Source organism: Aythya marila (assembly GCF_965140915.1).
Source record: "Aythya marila genome assembly, chromosome: 3".
Lineage (NCBI taxonomy): Eukaryota > Metazoa > Chordata > Aves > Anseriformes > Anatidae > Aythya > Aythya marila.
The window spans coordinates 74512486-74529965 of NC_139044.1; the positions used below are offsets into that span (position 1 = coordinate 74512486).

Below are 17480 nucleotides of genomic sequence, written 5' to 3' on the forward strand. Positions count from 1 at the left end.
TTTACACATTGTTTAGTGTACATTGCTTGATTCCATTGAAATGAAGTTAATGGAGGCACACAGATTTATATCAGCTAAATCGCTAAATGAACAAGGGAAGTTCACTTTAAGAACAGATGTTAGCTGTAAGCTTTGTATGTTTAGAAATAAGTTTATTTAAATCGTCATGTTTAGTTTTCCCTGTTACTTGCGTATATCTCCTCTGTTAAATTTTATTTACTTACTATACACAATTGCTATTTGATGGAAGTAATTACAAAATTACTTCATATAAACCTGAGGGGGTTCACTATAACAATGTTTAGGCTTAGGAAGCCCAACATAAGGTGTGTGTGTTTTTTTTTTTTGTTTGTTTGTTTTGTTTGTTTGTTTGTTTTTCCCCCTGAAAGGTTTGATTTTTCTTTTTGCTGAAGAAGTCAACTTAAATGTAGTTATAACTGATCAGCTTATCCTTTCCTGTGTATAGCATTTTCTATTTTATCAGAAATGTTGTCACAGACATTAATGTAAAATCTTAGGCTATAGAATTTGGTGCTGTGTTGTGCTCAAAACAAAATACAAAGTTAGCAAATATCAAGCCAAATATCTTAACAAGGAAATTCACAATAAATCAGTTCTATTGTCAAATCCCGTTTCAGGTGAAGTTGATAAAGACCATTAAATGGCTTTTAACACATTCTAATTAGCAGTTTATATGTATACTGAAAGTATACATATAAGTATACATATACTGAAAGCAGTTTATAAGTATACTGAAATCTGAATTAAATGTTTTAAGTCAAATTATTTCGTTATTCTTTCCTTCTATTAATATATAGCTTAGCCTCAAGCATGTGCTAATTATTCTATACTAAGGTCTTTAAAGTCATATTTCCTGTTCCTATTTGAACTCTGATCTATGAATGTGCAAAGGTTTCATGAAAAGCAAAATTAAAAGTACTTTGCAAATTTGGGTTCATGATATAGCTGGTCAGAGCTAAAGATGTTACGTATATCCAGCATAGAATAGAGTTTCATTTTTACATATAAGTCTAATTACATTTTAAGAGTTTTTCCAATGATACCAAAGATGAATAAGCAGAAATCATAGAGTCATAGAATCATTTGAGATTGACAAATGACCTGTTAACTGAGATTTTCAATTTTTGTGCCTCTATGACACAGTATAAATATACCCGGTGACTGGGAAGACTTGCTTTCCCAGTTCAGTTACGGTTTCTTCTAGTCGATCTTGAAGTATGGAAATAATGAATTCCTAGGTAAAGCATGTAAGTGTTTTGGCCTACAGGTCTGTAATTTTTTCCCACAACAATTAACCCAAAGCATAAATATAAAATTTTACTATACCTGGCTGGAAGCCTTTGTTGATGAGTTCAGAGTTTGAACCAGAAGGAAAATGACAGATAAATTTTCCCAACAGCGGCCACCAAGAATGTAATGTGGTTATGGAGAAGGTGAAAAGGAAATTTTGAGAACTTTTTTCCCGATGCTTTGGCTGATGTTACCACAGCTTTAGCTGCCTTAATATTGTTCACAACCTGGTTCACAATAAAATCATCTAGCCTAGTAAAAATCCTGGTTCAAAAAGAGGCCACATTTTGCTGTGTTCAGTAATACTGAGTAAGTTCCTGTATTTAATTTAAAATCCTTGAGATAATGATTTCATTTAAGAAAAAAAAAAATGAATGTATAGCTTCACCAAGCAGAAGATGAGATTGAAACTGAGAGGTTTCTTGTGCAGTGTACAGTAGGTGACCCTGCTTGACAGGGGAATTGGCCTAGATGATCTCAAGAGGTGCCTTCCAACCTCAACCACTCTGTGATTCTGTGAAGATGAACACTTAAACTGTTGGAAACTCAGCTAATCAAAAAGCCTGTGGAGGTTTATCTTACATACAGTTATGAATCTGCCAAGGTCATTTGAGTTCTTCCAATGGAGTTAGTTGTATTGAAACAAAAGCTAAGGGTCATTTTTGTCACTTGTAGACCATGTGTTTTTACCATAGTTGCCCTGCCCTAGCCTGGTATTTATAATTTCTGGTTCATTTATGTATTTTGAATGCAAGTAGGTGCTCCTGTTGAGCACCTACTCAAGTTGAATGAGGAGTTGTTTGTTTGTTTGTTTTTGGGGGGTTGTTTAAGATCTTGTTAATTCGATGTTTTTTATCTGCTTGTTTTTATTATCTGCTTGTTCACTACTGGTTATAGAAATCCAGGAAGAAATTGTATTTATAGAATCACAGAATAGCTGCATGTCCTCAGGGGTACAACACAGTTTCCACTGGTAACTGTATGACACTATCTCAACAATTTAAAGTTAGTTTCTGCAGTAGAAAAAGTTTTGCAAAGTGTGTGAAGAGAACAACCATGAAAGTAACTGATAATTATTAAGCTTATCAAGTGTTTTTGTGTGTGAGGGGGGGTGGGGTGGGTGGGAGGGGTTGTTTGTTTGCTTGTTTGTTTGTTTCACTGTGCATTCCTTCACATTTCCTTCTTTGTAGGGCTATCACCTGGAAGTACTCTTTGTATTAAAAAACTGAAGTCTTTATTAGCCAACATATGCTTGATTTAAGAGAAATACTTGTTCTGTGCTGCCTCCACCTTTGTTATGAATTTTCTTGGTAAAAATTTACTGTTTTGCTAAAATGACTGTAATTATTTCATAGAAGCAGGTAGTTCCTAGAAAACATGTTATGACATCATTTTACTTATTTTACGTTAAATACTGTTGTTCTTTTTTTAATGACATGAAGTATGTTGATTTGAACTGTAGCCATGAAAATAATTTTCATCATCTCTACTACTATCCTTGCTTGTGTTTGTGAAATTAAGAAACATCATTGTGAGTTATTGTATTGTTGTTGCTTTAAAGACAGCTTCAGTCCCATAGTCACCATTTAGGAATTTGTTAACATTCAACTGCTTTGGAAAAGAAAAAAGATTCTTTCAGTTTTCTGGAAGAGTATAAACTATGGGATATTACTTTCTCACAAAAATGCTGTGAATCTTTTTTTTCAGATAAATAGATTCTGTTTCAGTGCAATAAATATTCTGCATACCTATTTCTCTTAACAAAACCCAGAATATTGCAAGCCCTGCTTTATTATTTAAAGATTTGATTTTTCTAATATAATTAATGAGGTTTGAAGCTTAGTCCATACTTTGGAGAGAATAAAATGGTCTCAGAGACATGGTAAGTAGCTTACTCCTGTATCAAATTCAGCATGAGTTGCTTAACTTCAGAGATGTTAAGTCATACACAACTCACAGTATGGTAATGTAGAAAAATAAATAGTTGAAACTTAATTAATTGGCATCTTTCTTTATTGACAGGCTAGTGAAGGATGCCCCATGGGATGAGGTCCCTCTTGCTCATTCCTTAGTTGGCTTTGCCACTGCTTATGACTTCTTGTACAGCTATCTTAGCAAGACTCAACAGGAGAGATTTCTTGAGGTAATTGCCAATGCCTCAGGATATATGTACGAAACATCATACAGACGTGGATGGGGTTTCCAGTACCTCCATAACCACCAGCCTACCAACTGTGTGGCCCTGCTGGCTGGAAGCCTGGTTCTGATGAATCAAGGTATGTGCTAAATCAGGAATGCTTTTCTACAGTGCATCAACTCAATCGCTCCTTTGTAAAACAATGTACAGAAACTGATAAACATATTTTTTTTTTTCTGCTCTTTCTGCATTAAGTGTCTATGGCAGCCAACTGCGAAAGTGCACTGCTTTGTGTGGTCTGAGAGCTCGGCTGTATTGAGTTTGCTCATGTGCTGCTTAGAAAAATGTAATTTACTGAATAGAGCAAAAATCTGTGGGCAAGTGTACAAGGTATAGCTGTGCATATAAATGTAGCTATCCAACTGTTTTTGGATTTCTTACTTCACTGTTGGTGAAAATTAACACTTTGCTCATGTGTTGGATTGCCAGTCCAGTTTTTCAGGGCAGATTATCAGTTCAGAATTTGTTCTAACACCTTTGGGCAGTGTACCATTGCTCCCTTGGAGTGATGCACTTGGTCTCCTTGCACAATGCATCAAGAAGGTCAGTACTCAGAAACACCCTACGCTCTGAGCTGAGAGCCAGGCAATACGATCAGCTGAAATTTTGATCAGGACTTTTGTCCTATCTCCCCTGAGATGGTTGTAAAGCTGTACCTTTATCCATTCACAGACCACAGCTCTGGACATTTCTTTTCAGCATCCTTTGCTAAGGAGAGGTACAGGATTTTACCTTTTTTCCCTTTAAATGTGATGCCCCCATGCTTTTGCCTGCATGGGGAATATCCCTCTCCTCCTGTTTAAGTGATGCAGACTGTAAAGGACAGTGCAAGTCATGGAGTAAGAGGAAAAGAGCTGGTGAGAAATCCTGGCTTTAAAACCCAATGGTACCTTGGCTGAGAAGTGAAAATCATGGAGCCAGCTCCTGCTTATAAGAATGTGTCAGTATTTTATCAAGTTTAATTTGGTATGTGCTAGATGTATTTTGAAGACGTGACACCTGATGGAACTACTTGATGCAAATCAAAGAAAAACTAGTTTCTGGATGCTGATGATATTGCCAAGCTGTTCAGCCCTGCTAAGTAAGCAAGGACACATCTGCACACTGTTGGGCTTTTGGGCACCCAAACAATGTGTTTCAAAAAAAACGTGGCACCTACTGTGTTTGAGGCGGATCATCTTTTTGTTAAGAGCTTGTCATAACAAATGCACTCACTAATGTGCATGTGATAAAAAGCAGGAAGGGTATATGTAGAAATTATTACTTTCACAAATTGAAGAATAAGATTATCATGTTTATTCAGTAGGTTTTGCTAAATTCCTCATAATTCCATCCTTCCTTGATCCTCTGTTATTGCAAAAAGCTGGCAGTTTACAAGATGACTCTGCTTTTCATTAGAGTATAGACAGAAGTATACTTCATGCCAAACAATGATAACATCAGTTGGGTAATATTTGTTTCACCTAATTTCATATTTTTGGAAAGAAAGAAATAAAATGCAAATTCACTAACACTTGAGCAATTTAGAAATAGTGCAGATATTTAAAATGAAAACAGTTCAAAACATCCAGACTGTATATTTCTAAATGAAACATCAATTGTTCTCAATATGAGGCAGCTTTATTTTTAAAAAATGAAAACTTAAATGAAGTTTCTTTTTTGGTCTAGAATGTTTTTTTTTTTTTTTGAAATGTTTTATTGAAAATTCTCATTCCGAGATGAAAGACTTCCTTCAGGAGGAAAAAAAAGGGGGGTGGGGGTGGAAGGAGATGGTGGAAGGAGACATGTAAATCTTTTCCAGTATCAGATTCAAAGCAATTGCAAATAGTGTATCCCACTGTAGACCTTTTTCCAAAAAAGTTTGAATAATTTTAAGTACTGTACTCAGCTAATCAAGTAGGCAGAGGTTAAATAGCCAACTTAAAGACATGTAAACATTGACATAGGACTGAAAAAATGAAACTAATTGAAATAAATTCTAGGCACCCACATATATTAAAGCTTTTGCAGTTAAAATAAACACACAAATATTCTGAAAAGAGACCTGAGTAAAGCCTAATTTGATATACATGTTGCTATCTATAGGTGAGTTTCATTATGTTTTATTATGTAGCCTGACATAGTGTTGAGTCTCTACCATTTTTCATTCTTATGTATTATTATTTCATTAAGGTACTACAGCTATAAGGTCATAGCATCAAGTAAGTAAACAGGAGTGAAGTAGGCAGAAGTATGTAGTGCTGCCTGCTGTCCTGTTCAATCATACATGTATTTCTCCTTTCAGCCAGTGGATAAAAATGCCATTTTAGAATCAGGTTGTCTAACTTAGACATTGCAATTTTTTCCTCTCTGTTAACTAAGCAGGATTTGGCAGTCTTGACTGCTAGGAAGTCTGAGTTGCTCATCACTCTGCTGAGCATAAATACAGTAATTGTGGCAATAAAATGAAACATTCTTGGTAGCGGGTTTGAATGTAGCTCATACTCTCTCAGCCTGGCATGTGTGCTTCATTCATCAGGTACCAAGTAATTACACCAAGTAATGGGATATAACTTGTGCCAGCTGTCCTAAAATTGAGCTCTGCTATATGGTGGAAATGTCTGGTTAAATCTGTGTCCAGACACTTTGAGTTGCGTAGTCACTAAGTGACGTGCAAGGCGATTGTTCTCTGTTTATTCCTACCTCTCCAGCCAGTGAATCCAAAAGAGTAATACGAGGCATGGAGACTTTTGGCTGCTGGGATCCATATGCTGCCTTCCAAACACACATCCTTCTACAATATGTAGATACAGCTGAGGCTCCTGTGCCTATGCTTGCTTCTTGGTGAAGGCAGACAAGTCCTGAGAAGGGCTTTGGGCAACCTCTTTCCAGCTCTTGATTTGCATAGAGCGGACCTAAATATCATCTCTGGAATTTTCTTCTTTAGAAGAAATATAACTGATAAGGACTTGTATTTGTGGAGGCTGGACCTCTGCTTAGTTGGACGATTAACTTTATTCTGGAATTGAGGAATCTGCATTTGGAATTAAACATGTAAATCTTTTCCAAAAGAACTTCTATTTTAGATAATCCTTTAGATTGTGCAACACATTGAAAATGTAAGTGGAATCACAGAATGTCTTAAAATAGAGCAGTCTTAATAGAATATCAGTTAAGTGCAGTTCAAGTGTCAACTTTTTTGTAAACTCTGAGAATCTTTTATCACACTGGTGATAATTACAGTGAAAAATGATTGAACAGAATATTTACTTTATGGAGCCCTCTAGTGGGGACTGTAAATTTGTTTTCCTAGCACTTTAATTTGAACTGAAATACATAGTCTTGATGCGACTCTACCCTTTTTGCATGTTCTGAATGCATTAAGAAATTTTTCATTTTAAGATGGAAAGCATAATCCCACATTATTAGCAAAAAGGTGTTTATATATATATTTTTTTTTTCTTTCACTCCTGTAACTTTCCTTTATTGTGTTTAAGTATAGTGCTTTATTTTTCACCCTGGAAATGCAGGAGTTCTGCAGTAATAGGTCGTGTTTTAGAGCTCTGGCAGTTTTCCTTGTGTATTCTTTGCTGTGAAGGATCCCACTGCGGAATTCAGGTGACATCATCTATGACCTATAGTGTTGTAACCAGATTTTCTAACATTTTTCTTTCAGGCTACCTTCAGGAAGCTTACCTGTGGACCAAGCAAGTGTTGGCAATCATGGAGAAGTCAGTGGTCCTGCTGCAGGAGGTCACAGATGGCTCCCTCTATGAAGGGGTGGCTTATGGCAGCTACACAACCAGATCGTTGTTTCAGTACATGTTTCTTGTCCAAAGGCACTTTGATATCAATCACTTCAGCCACCCCTGGCTCAAGCAGCACTTTGCATTTATGTACAGGACTGTCCTGCCAGGTAGGTCATTTGCACCAATGAAGCTGGATCTTCTAATTCTCAAAGAAACTTCACATACCAAGTAGAGCATTTTTAATTAGCATTGTACTTGGATATTTAAAATAACCTTTTCCCTGGATTTTACCTTCATCATGCATGGAAACACTGATATCATTTTTTGCTGATTTTTCACTGCTTATTGAACACTGTTATTTATTAAACTCTGGTTCTTAGAATCAGTCAAAAAAAGGAACATTATTTGGGAGAAAAAAAAAAACAGTACTTCAGAATTTGATTTCTGGTTTTCAGAGTTTGAAGATCAGATGTTTTGGGGATTTTCTATTTGAAAAATAACATTCTTTGAGATTACTGATTTTTTTTTTTTTTTTTTTTTTTTTGTCCTTTCCCAAAAAGAAAAATGGTCACGCTAAAATACTGGGTGAAAGGAGTAGAAAATCATAAAGCTGGGGTAAAAGTATCAAGGAAGTGTGGGGACGATTTACTCGATCCCGGATTTTCATGAATCATATTTACATGAATCATTTTCTTTTGTCAATGTGAGTTAAAGAGAAATATCAGACATGGGCCTGTTTTGCACTTCTTAGTATTTCTGTTTTCATGCTGAATTTCTCCAGTGTTTCAGTTTGTTTCAGCATCTCTGGTATGAAATCCTAGTTGTGGCTAAAAAATAGAGATCTACAAATATGAAAACAGTTATAACCTAATAAACACTGCCAACCACTTGTAGGTTTCAGAAGAAATTTAGTTTTGGATAGCCTTGCAAGTTCACAGTGATGGTTTTGTGTCGCTTCTTTGTAGGAGAGTTCATTAGGAACTTATATTGTTCAAAGTCCTTTTAAAAAAGAGTGGAATAATTTTAGATAAATATTATATTTAATAGATATTATATTTAATAGATATTAGAAAGCCCAGATCTAGCTTTGTGTGTAAAGGGGATGAGTGCAGCTTTGGCATGCTAGCACAGATGTGTAAGGAATTGCATTAAATCCATGTGATACCTTAGGCATTTGCTGGGGAGAGGTTCCAAAAAAAGCAAAGTGAACTCATTTTAGCTGTTTCAGGGTGAAACTGGTTTTTGTTTGTTTTTCCTTGAGGGAGTCTCTCTTTTGTTGTTTGGAGAGTTTGGATTGACAAAGGAAAAGCAAAAACTGTAAAGAGAGTTACCTTTGCAAAATTTGAATGAGGAGGAAAAGTGGATGGGATATTACTTTAAAAAGCAATTTAAATTTTAAATGCTTTACATTTTTGTAGTACTTACTGTCTGTAGCTCATAGCCAAAGAAAGATAACTATTTGAGTTATCTACAGCAGAAGGAAACAGCTCCTGTGTAACGTGTCTATGGCTCATTTATGAGTAGGTGTATGAACATATGAGAAGGCTCCTTCTGTTTGTGTTTCTACTGCTTGGTTTCATCATCATTTATTCTTTCTTACATTCCTTTTAATTTTTTCCCAAGGGTTTCAGAGAACTGTGGCCATTGCGGACTCCAACTACAACTGGTTCTACGGGCCAGAGAGCCAGCTGGTGTTTCTTGACAAATTTGTCATGCGCAACGGCAGCGGGAACTGGTTGGCAGAGCAGATCAGAAGGAACCGGGTAGTGGAGGGCCCAGGGACTCCATCCAAAGGGCAGAGATGGTGCACTCTCCACACTGAATTTCTCTGGTATGAAAGGGAATGAGTGGGCTTGGAAGGGACCAGACAGCTGCTTGCCGTTTGTGATAAGCTGTTATCTTTAGATTTGCTTTGTAAAAGCAGAGATTGTGCTGGCCATGTGGAGCCCTGAGTTTTTAGGCTCACAAGAACTTCATTTGGCAAGGATACTCAGAATGTGTTGCTACAGGCAACACTTTTTTCTCATCCTATGTGCGCTTCCATTTTTTCCTTCCATTGTCTGTTGTTTTATAGAATACATGCATTTCGAAAAGGACTGAAAATTTCTGAGTATATTCTTTGGCTTGTTCGATCTATTCTGATGATTAATCCTGTTGTGCTTTTTGTTGTTTTTAATAATTAGGCAAATATTTAAAGCATAGATTTCTTAAAAAAAAAAAAAAAAAAAAAACTATAAGCAATATAAAAGATAATGACTGCTATTAGTTGTATGTGCATACTAATTTGCAAATTATATTTAGAAGAAATAACATGATAGATGACTGCACCTATATCTTCCTTGTAATTTACACCTCTGCTAACTACAGTTAGTCTACAAAAGCTAAGAAATGAGAAGATCCAAGGTGTACGTATAAATTTACATATAAATTCCCTCAGTCTGTAGAGAGAAGAAATACATTTGAGGATTCAGTATAGCTGTATTTCTCTCTGTTACAAGGAAAGCATTATTAAATATATTGCTTCGCATTTATGATACACACATTAAAATGCATGGTTACTAGGCTCCAAGCACCCTTTAGCTTGTTATTTCCGAAATGCAGAATCTTTCCTCTACAACCCCATTCATGCATTTTCTCTCCTGTTTCTCTGTGAAAACCTTGCAAATTTATAATTAATATACTTGAAATTTCTCTTTGATGCTGAAGGGAGGCATGTTTTTAAGAGCAAGTGAGTCAGAACAACAACAAGCTATGAATATCCCAACATCTGTTTTTTCGTTGTGCTGCAGTTTTGCTCCTTTGATGAGCACATCCACTTGCATTGGAGTCTCCAGAAAGAGGTTTGCTTTTAGGGGGATCTCCATCAAGGACCACTAGCTATAGAGTAAACTCCCGAGCTCTGCAGTTTGGGGGCTGATCAGAACTACGTGAAGCCATATGCAGCACATGAGCTAGGGTTGTCTAGGGCCTGACTGAGACTCCTGATTAGTTATAGAGAATAGTTCAGATGAGGAACCATCTAACAGAAATGTCACTATACTTAATGATGGTTTCATTTAGTTTGGTTAAACAACACCAGAAGTTTGGGTTTTGTTTTCCTGCCTGTTGTCATTTTTCTTGCCTTTACTCATGTAAATCAAATTAAACAAAAATTATAAGTAATGTAATCTTTTCAGGAATTAAAACCTCTTTTTTAAAACAGACTTCTTATATCTTGAAATTTATACAAGAAAGCTGTAAAATTTTTCTTCAATACAGCAGGAGAAAGAAAATAGCATATACTAAGCAATATAAATCATTAAAAATTAATAAAAAATATTTTTAAATATTTTTTTTTGTTTATTACTAATTCTGTTTGCTCATCAATTTTGAGGAAATGGGTTCTTTGTTTTTCTTGGTTAAGTAGTCAGCAGGTAGGTGCAACTGTTGCTGTCACATGCAAATAGTGCCTACAGCCTTTCTAATGTGATTTTTAAAATATTTCTATTGCAGTCAGTAGCTTTATGATATAAAATGTAACATGGCTTGTTTGAGGAAAGTTCATGGTACTCTTATATTTGGACTGCAGAAGGATTGTTTGGTTTAAATGTAGAGCAGATTCTTTCAGTTATTCTATAAAAAAAAAGATACAACATTCATTTGACAATTACAAATTTGCATGGAGATTAGTATGGTAAATAGCATTACAACTATATGCTTATTTTGTTCAGGAAGGATACCTGTGGACTTTATATCGTTAGGTTGCTCCTTGATATAGGTATTGAATTGTGTTTTGAGTTTTGTATGGGTACTGATGAAATCAGTCAAGTGATTTTTAAACCCATTTTTCTCATCTTTTTGTCAGGTATGATGCAAGTTTGCGCTCTGTACCTCCACCAGACTTCGGGGTTCCAAAGCTGCATTACTTTGAGGACTGGGGAGTGGTAACCTATGGAAGTGCTTTGCCAGCTGAAATCAACAGGCCTTTCCTTTCCTTCAAGTCAGGAAAGCTGGGAGGACGTGCAATATATGATATTGTTCATAAGAACAAGTACAAAGAGTGGATCAAGGGATGGAGGAACTTTAATGCTGGTCATGAACACCCAGACCAGAACTCCTTTACTTTTGCTCCCAATGGTGTACCTTTCATAACAGAAGCTCTGTATGGACCAAAATATACTTTTTTTAATAATGTGTTGATGTTTTCCCCTGCTGTGTCCAAGAGCTGCTTCTCCCCATGGGAAGGGCAGATTACAGAGGACTGTTCTTCAAAGTGGCTTAAATATAAACATGACTTGGCTGGTGACTGTCAGGGACGAGTGGTTGCTGCCATGGAGAGAAGCGGGGTGGTTTTTATCAGGGGAGAAGGAGTGGGTGCATACAATCCTAAACTGAAGCTGAGAAAATTGCAAAGAAACCTCGTACTTCTCCATCCTCAGCTTCTGTTGGTGGTTGACCAAATCCACCTAGAAGATGACAGCCCCCTGGTGGCAGCAACCAGTTTCTTCCACAATGTGGATGTGCCTTTTGAAGAAACTGTTGTTGATGAGGTCCATGGGGCATTTATTAGACACCGTGATGGGATATATAAGATGTACTGGATGGATGATACTGGCCACAGTGAGAAAGCTACCATTGCCTCAAGGATGTATCCCCGGGGCTACCCTTACAACGGAACGAACTATGTGAATGTAACAACCCTCTTGCGGCACCCAGTCACAAGAGCCATTTACCTGTTCATTGGGCCCTCCATCGATGTGCAGAGCTTCACGGTCCGCGGAGACTCTCGGCAGCTGGATGTTTTTGTTACCACCAGTGAGCACGCCTATGCAATTTACCTGTGGACTGCTGAGGAAGGGCCCCGTTCTGCCTTTGCACAGGTTATTGCAGACCGCCAGAAAATTGTCTTTGACCGTGCCTCTGCCATTAGGAGCTCTGCAGTGCAGGAAGTGAAGGACTACGTAGGGATTGTGGAGAGGAACCTGCAGCGTTTTAAGCCAGTTTTCCAGCAGCTGGAGAAGCAGATACTGTCTCGTGTACAAAACACAGCTAGCTTTAGGAAGACTGCTGAGCGCCTGTTGAGGTTTTCAGATAAAAGACAGACAGAGGAGGCCATTGACAGAATATTTGCAATCTCACAGAGGCAGCAGCAGCAGCATAGCAGAGCAAAGAAAAATAGAAAGGTAGCCAAAGGCTACAAATTTGTTGATGCTGTTCCTGACATTTTTGCACAAATTGAGGTAAATGAAAGAAAAGTGCGTCAAAAGGCACAGACTCAAGCACAAAAAGAGTTGCCTGTAGATGAAGATGAGGAAATGAAAGATCTTTTGGATTTTGCAGATATCACTTACGTGAAGCACAAAACTGGAGTGTCAATCAAAGGCCGATCAGGGCTGGCACAGATGGTGACAACTGCTCGAAGTAGCGCCCCATCAATATCAGCCTCTTATACCCGCCTCTTTCTAATTCTCAACATTGCTATTTTTTTTGTCATGTTAGCAATGCAGCTCACATATTTTCAGAAGGCCAAAAGACTGCATGGCCAAAGATGTCTGTATGCAATACTTCTAGTAGACAGTTGTATATTATTGTGGCTGTATTCATTCTGTTCTCAGTCACAATGTTAGCAGATCTCTATTAGTTGACCAGTTTATGGTCATATATGTCTATGCAAAAGCATTAACCCTAATAGGGCCAAGTTTATGTTTTTTTTTTTTTCTGAAACATTCCAAAAACAGCTGGGGAAAGATTGGTTTCAGACCAGAAAGGATTGACAAATAAGGCAGGCAATGAATTTCTCAGAAAACTAAGTACTTAATAAGTATTCCTCCTTTGAGTTTTGAGTTGGGCCTCACATCTGAGGGAATATTATGTTTTGTTCATCAGAGTTCGGTAATGTAAAGTTGTAATTAATTTTTGGTGAGAAGAGCTCTCTTAAGAGATTTGTTTCTAAGGGCTTCCTTTTTATACAGAATTGGATTTGCATTTAGTGACTTTCCATTACAAGCTGCTATGGATGTCTGTGGACATGCTCTTAAGAAAAGGACATTTGAACACAAGTATGCAGGGCAGATCTTAGCAGTAGATTTCACTTCCCTCTGCCAGACCAAAGAATGCTTCAATGTGGGGCACTCCTGTATAATTATTTCAGACCCTTACATCCTGTCATGTCTTCCATGCTCTCTTCCGTGCTTTACAATCTGGCATGATAGGAGATGGGAATCCTGTCAGTACTTACCAAGTGAGCAGCACAATGCTTAGTAGGCAGTAGCAGAAGGCAAATAAGGGGCTGGTTCAAAATATAAAGGAACACAATTCTCAGGAAAAAAAAAAAAGCATTTTTTCTTTCAGTCAAGTTTAGACTGCAGAAAGATGAATGCTGTAGCGTCTGTACTCAGTTTTACAAGGCAGGGTTTCACAAAAGTTTTCCATAGATTGAAGTGCATCTTAGCAGGGAAATAATACCCTATATCAGTGCTCTTCCATATGCAATTGGAAAAATGCAAAAAAAATAAAAATAAAAATAAAATAAAATAAAATAAAAAACACAAAGCAATCCTGTGGTAACCTCAGCAATTGCCAGTATGGAAAAAAAGGTATTAAGGAATTACTTAATGTCTTTTTTCTGTTCACATGACTAGAAACAGAGGACAGTTAAAATTGTGTACACTTCACAGTAAAGCACCATCAAGAGTTCTGCAAGCTCTTGGTGGCACCTGGGACAATTATTTGGGGATTAGTGGTAAATGGAATCATGTGGTTTATGACAAAAATAAGTTTGACATCTCCACATATGTCCCCTTCTGTTAATTAAACTTAATTCAAAAAATCATAGCCGTTTGAGAGAAAGGCAACTCTATGGAATTGGGGCATATCTGTACATCTTTACAGAAAAACAATTTTTCTGGTACATTTGCTAAATAAAAACATTATAATTGTCTCTATGGAAAATATGTTTTTATTTGATTAAAATACTTTTCCTGGTAATTGCAGTACTTTGTTCGACCATGAAACTTTATTTCATCTTCCTTACACCTATTTAAGTATCTATTATCTACATTGCTATTTTTAAACCTTCTGTGATTTTACGTATTGAAATGTGTTGAGCTTTTCTTGTCTAACATCTTCAGTGAATAGATCTGAATATTTTCACTAGGTTCCAAATACTGAGACAGTTCTGAGCACTGTATTCACATATAGAAGCCCTGCTACAGTCTCCAATGCCTTGATTTAGCCAACAAAATTTGATATTTAGTCTGGACAAAGATGTAGGACTCCAGTTAATTTCTGCTCTGTCTGTAGTCAGTGGAGAGCTAGTTTGGACTAGCTCTCCACTTTGGACTGCTAGTCTACCTAAGACCTGAAACACCAAGACACCTTTCCCTGCTAATTGAAAGAGGCATGTAAAGTGGTTAATCACCTATTTCAAATCACCCCGTTAATTGCTTAAGGTGAAGGAAGTTGAATTTGGGGAATGTCACTCCATATAGTTCCATGTTGGACAGGTTCGAAATTAGGAAAAAATTATTCTCAGAAAGAGTGGTCAGGCATTGAAATGGGTTGCCCAGGGAGGTGGTAGAGTCACCAGCCCTGGGGGTGTTTAAGGAAGGGTTGGACTGCTTAGGGACATAGTTTAGTGGGTGATAAAGATGGTAGGAGGATGGTTGTACTAAATATCTGAGAGATCTTTTCCAAACATAATGATTCTACGTTTGTGGCAGTGCTACTTACGGGCAACGATGGAATGAAGGGAAATGAAAAGTCCATCCTCCTGAGTGGAAGACCAGGTCTGTTTCAGCATAAGTGGGAATCTAAGGGTTGTTCCAGCTTGTGCTTGGTTTGCACCTGATACATCTCTCTGAAAGATCTATGAGTTACCTGAATATGAATGTTACTGATTCAACTTACACAGATACGATTTTTAGTCAGATAAGGCAGGTAAGCTTTGCTTCAACCAGTGATGAAGCCCGTAATTGTCCTGTATATATTTCAGACATGAAAACAATCTCTTAGCTATTCCTTAGAAGCGTCTCTCCAATGGCCATGTAAGTTTTGTTTCCATTCTTCACTTCCATTCTTCTCGCTTTTTCTCTCATTCTGTAATAAAGATCATCGTTTGTTGTAATGGAATTTGAAACAAATGAAAGAACAGATGTTTCTATGATGTCAGAAACCAGGAACTTGGGCTGTGGGCTAGAAGTGTCTGTGTCACGAGCCAGGAAGGAACAATTCACACCTTCATAGGGCGACATGCATTGAAAAATCTGCCTGTGCATTACCAGGAAGTGTAATGAGGAGCCAGGCACATGGGATCAGCCCAGCCCTACTGTCTGGTGGGAGTGTGTAGGAGGTGTCCTTAACAGGACTGTGTGGTTGTCATTAAGGTTGGTGTCCTTAACACTTGCTAACATAAAAGAGGTTGCTGTCCTTGTATTTGTGTCCTTGGTCTGAAATATAAGACAGAAGCAATCACAGTGACCTCTATGTCCCTGGCAGAGGCACTTAGCGCAAGTTTCACTTGGACTGGTTATAATGAACAACAAAATGTCATTGTATGGTATCCAGCAGCAAAGTTATCTTTTACTGTCTGTTTTAAATGGAGTCACACTACTGAAGTGTTTCCTGCACATGCCTCTGCTCCCATTGCTGGACTCCCTCTTTTTGGTTTCTGAAAGTGTTAATTTTCTGCATCTCTGATCACAGGAAAAATAGCTATTCTATAACCGTGTGTATGTAGAGGGATTCCTGTATTCTTAATGATTTCTCTCAGTTTTTTCCCTTATGATTTCTCTCAATTTTTGTTCAATACCTGATGGTCTATCACATGCATTTAAGGTTGTAGTATAAATTATTCTGAAGTTAGTTCAATGGCAATTCAGCTCACCAGTAGCTGTGTATATGTTTGAGGGCAGAATCTGGTTCTTAGATTTTTATGTGATTTATGAGATCAACTAAAAACCAACTGTGTATGTTATATGCATCATTGTGACCAAAGGAAACAAAGGGAATGGAGCACATTACCTCATTTCTTAAAACTTGTAAGATCAAAGTTGATGCTGAAGTATTATAGTCTGAAATGTATCAGATTGTTCTGTTGGCCACATTTTCTGTATTTTCCACTGATGAACAGTTTTTTCTTAGTGTTTGAAAGCAGGTAATATTTGGAAAATAGCTGTATTTCTTCTACACCAGGAGGCCATTACAATCACATTTATTGGGTCTGTAAAAATCTTAGTTGGAATCAAACTTGCTTTTGTCTAACTTTAATCCCTTTCTTCTGTCTACTCCATTAAAATTCAGCAGGATAACTTTAAGCCAGTTAAGTCAGACTCGGATAATGAAGACAAGATTTTATTTTCAGTCCTTCCATGGTGGATGACTCCGGGAGTACTCTGCAGCAGGAGGCCCATGCAATCCACTGCAGGATATGTCCATACTGTCTTCAGTACACAGCCTGTTTTCTAAATGAGTTAAACCTTGAAATGAATAATGTCAAAGCACTTCAAAGAAAATAATAATAATTAATAATAATAATAAAAACAGCATCAGTTTTTCTCCTGATAATAACTAATAAAGATGAGTGATTAATTTAACTTTTTGTTTGCCTTGGTTACTACTGTAGTCAACAGAAAAACTAGTAACTTCATAAGAATTCACATTTTATCTTCAGTTTTCAATGAATTTGAACATGACTGCAGTAGCCATGAGATACTAAGCAGTACATGAATTCATATATACAGGGCTGTATCCTCTCTGCTTTAGTTCACTTTAACAAAAACAGCAAGAAAACAACAAATTATTCAGGCTTTGTGGTGGTGATGTGTGGTGGTTTTACTCAGGTGGGCAGCTGAGCTCCACCACAACTGCTTTCTCATTCCCCCTCTCTTCAAAGAGGAAGGGGGAGAAAATACAATACAAAGAACTCAAGGTTTGAGATGAGAAAGGTTTAATTATAGGGAAAGGGAATGGGGAGAAAAAGAAACAAAAGAAACAATAAGTCTGTGCTTCCGCACAGAGAGAGGGGAAAAAGAATTATTCTCTACTTCCCATCAACGAGTGATGTTCGGCCATGTTCTGGGAAGCAGGGCCTCAAAACACGTAGTGTTCAGGAGGAACAGCCCCCTCCCCCACGAGAGCCCCCCTTTTTATTGCTGAGTGTGACATCAGTGTGGTGGTTTTACCGTGCTGGGCAGCTAAACCCCACAACTGCTCTCTCACTCCCCCTCCTTTAGATAAGGAGGGGGAGAAGTAAAGCAAAGAACAAC

At 37.4% G+C, this 17480-nt stretch overlaps 1 protein-coding gene across 5 annotated transcripts in view; it reads left to right on the top strand.

Moving 5' to 3' along the window:
* Positions 1 to 15059, top strand: part of LOC309876805 (dermatan-sulfate epimerase) — a 196191-nt gene extending 181132 nt beyond the window's left edge. For all 5 annotated transcript variants that reach the window (XM_082757540.1, XM_082757534.1, XM_082757535.1 and 2 more), the window contains 4 exons: positions 3334 to 3587; positions 7164 to 7403; positions 8860 to 9067; positions 11081 to 15059. In XM_082757540.1, the coding sequence (XP_082613666.1) occupies positions 3334 to 3587; positions 7164 to 7403; positions 8860 to 9067; positions 11081 to 12842 (2464 nt within the window). In that variant the 3' untranslated portion in view covers positions 12843 to 15059. The remainder of the gene's footprint in view (positions 1 to 3333; positions 3588 to 7163; positions 7404 to 8859; positions 9068 to 11080) is intronic.
* The last annotated feature ends 2421 nt before the right edge of the window (positions 15060 to 17480 follow it).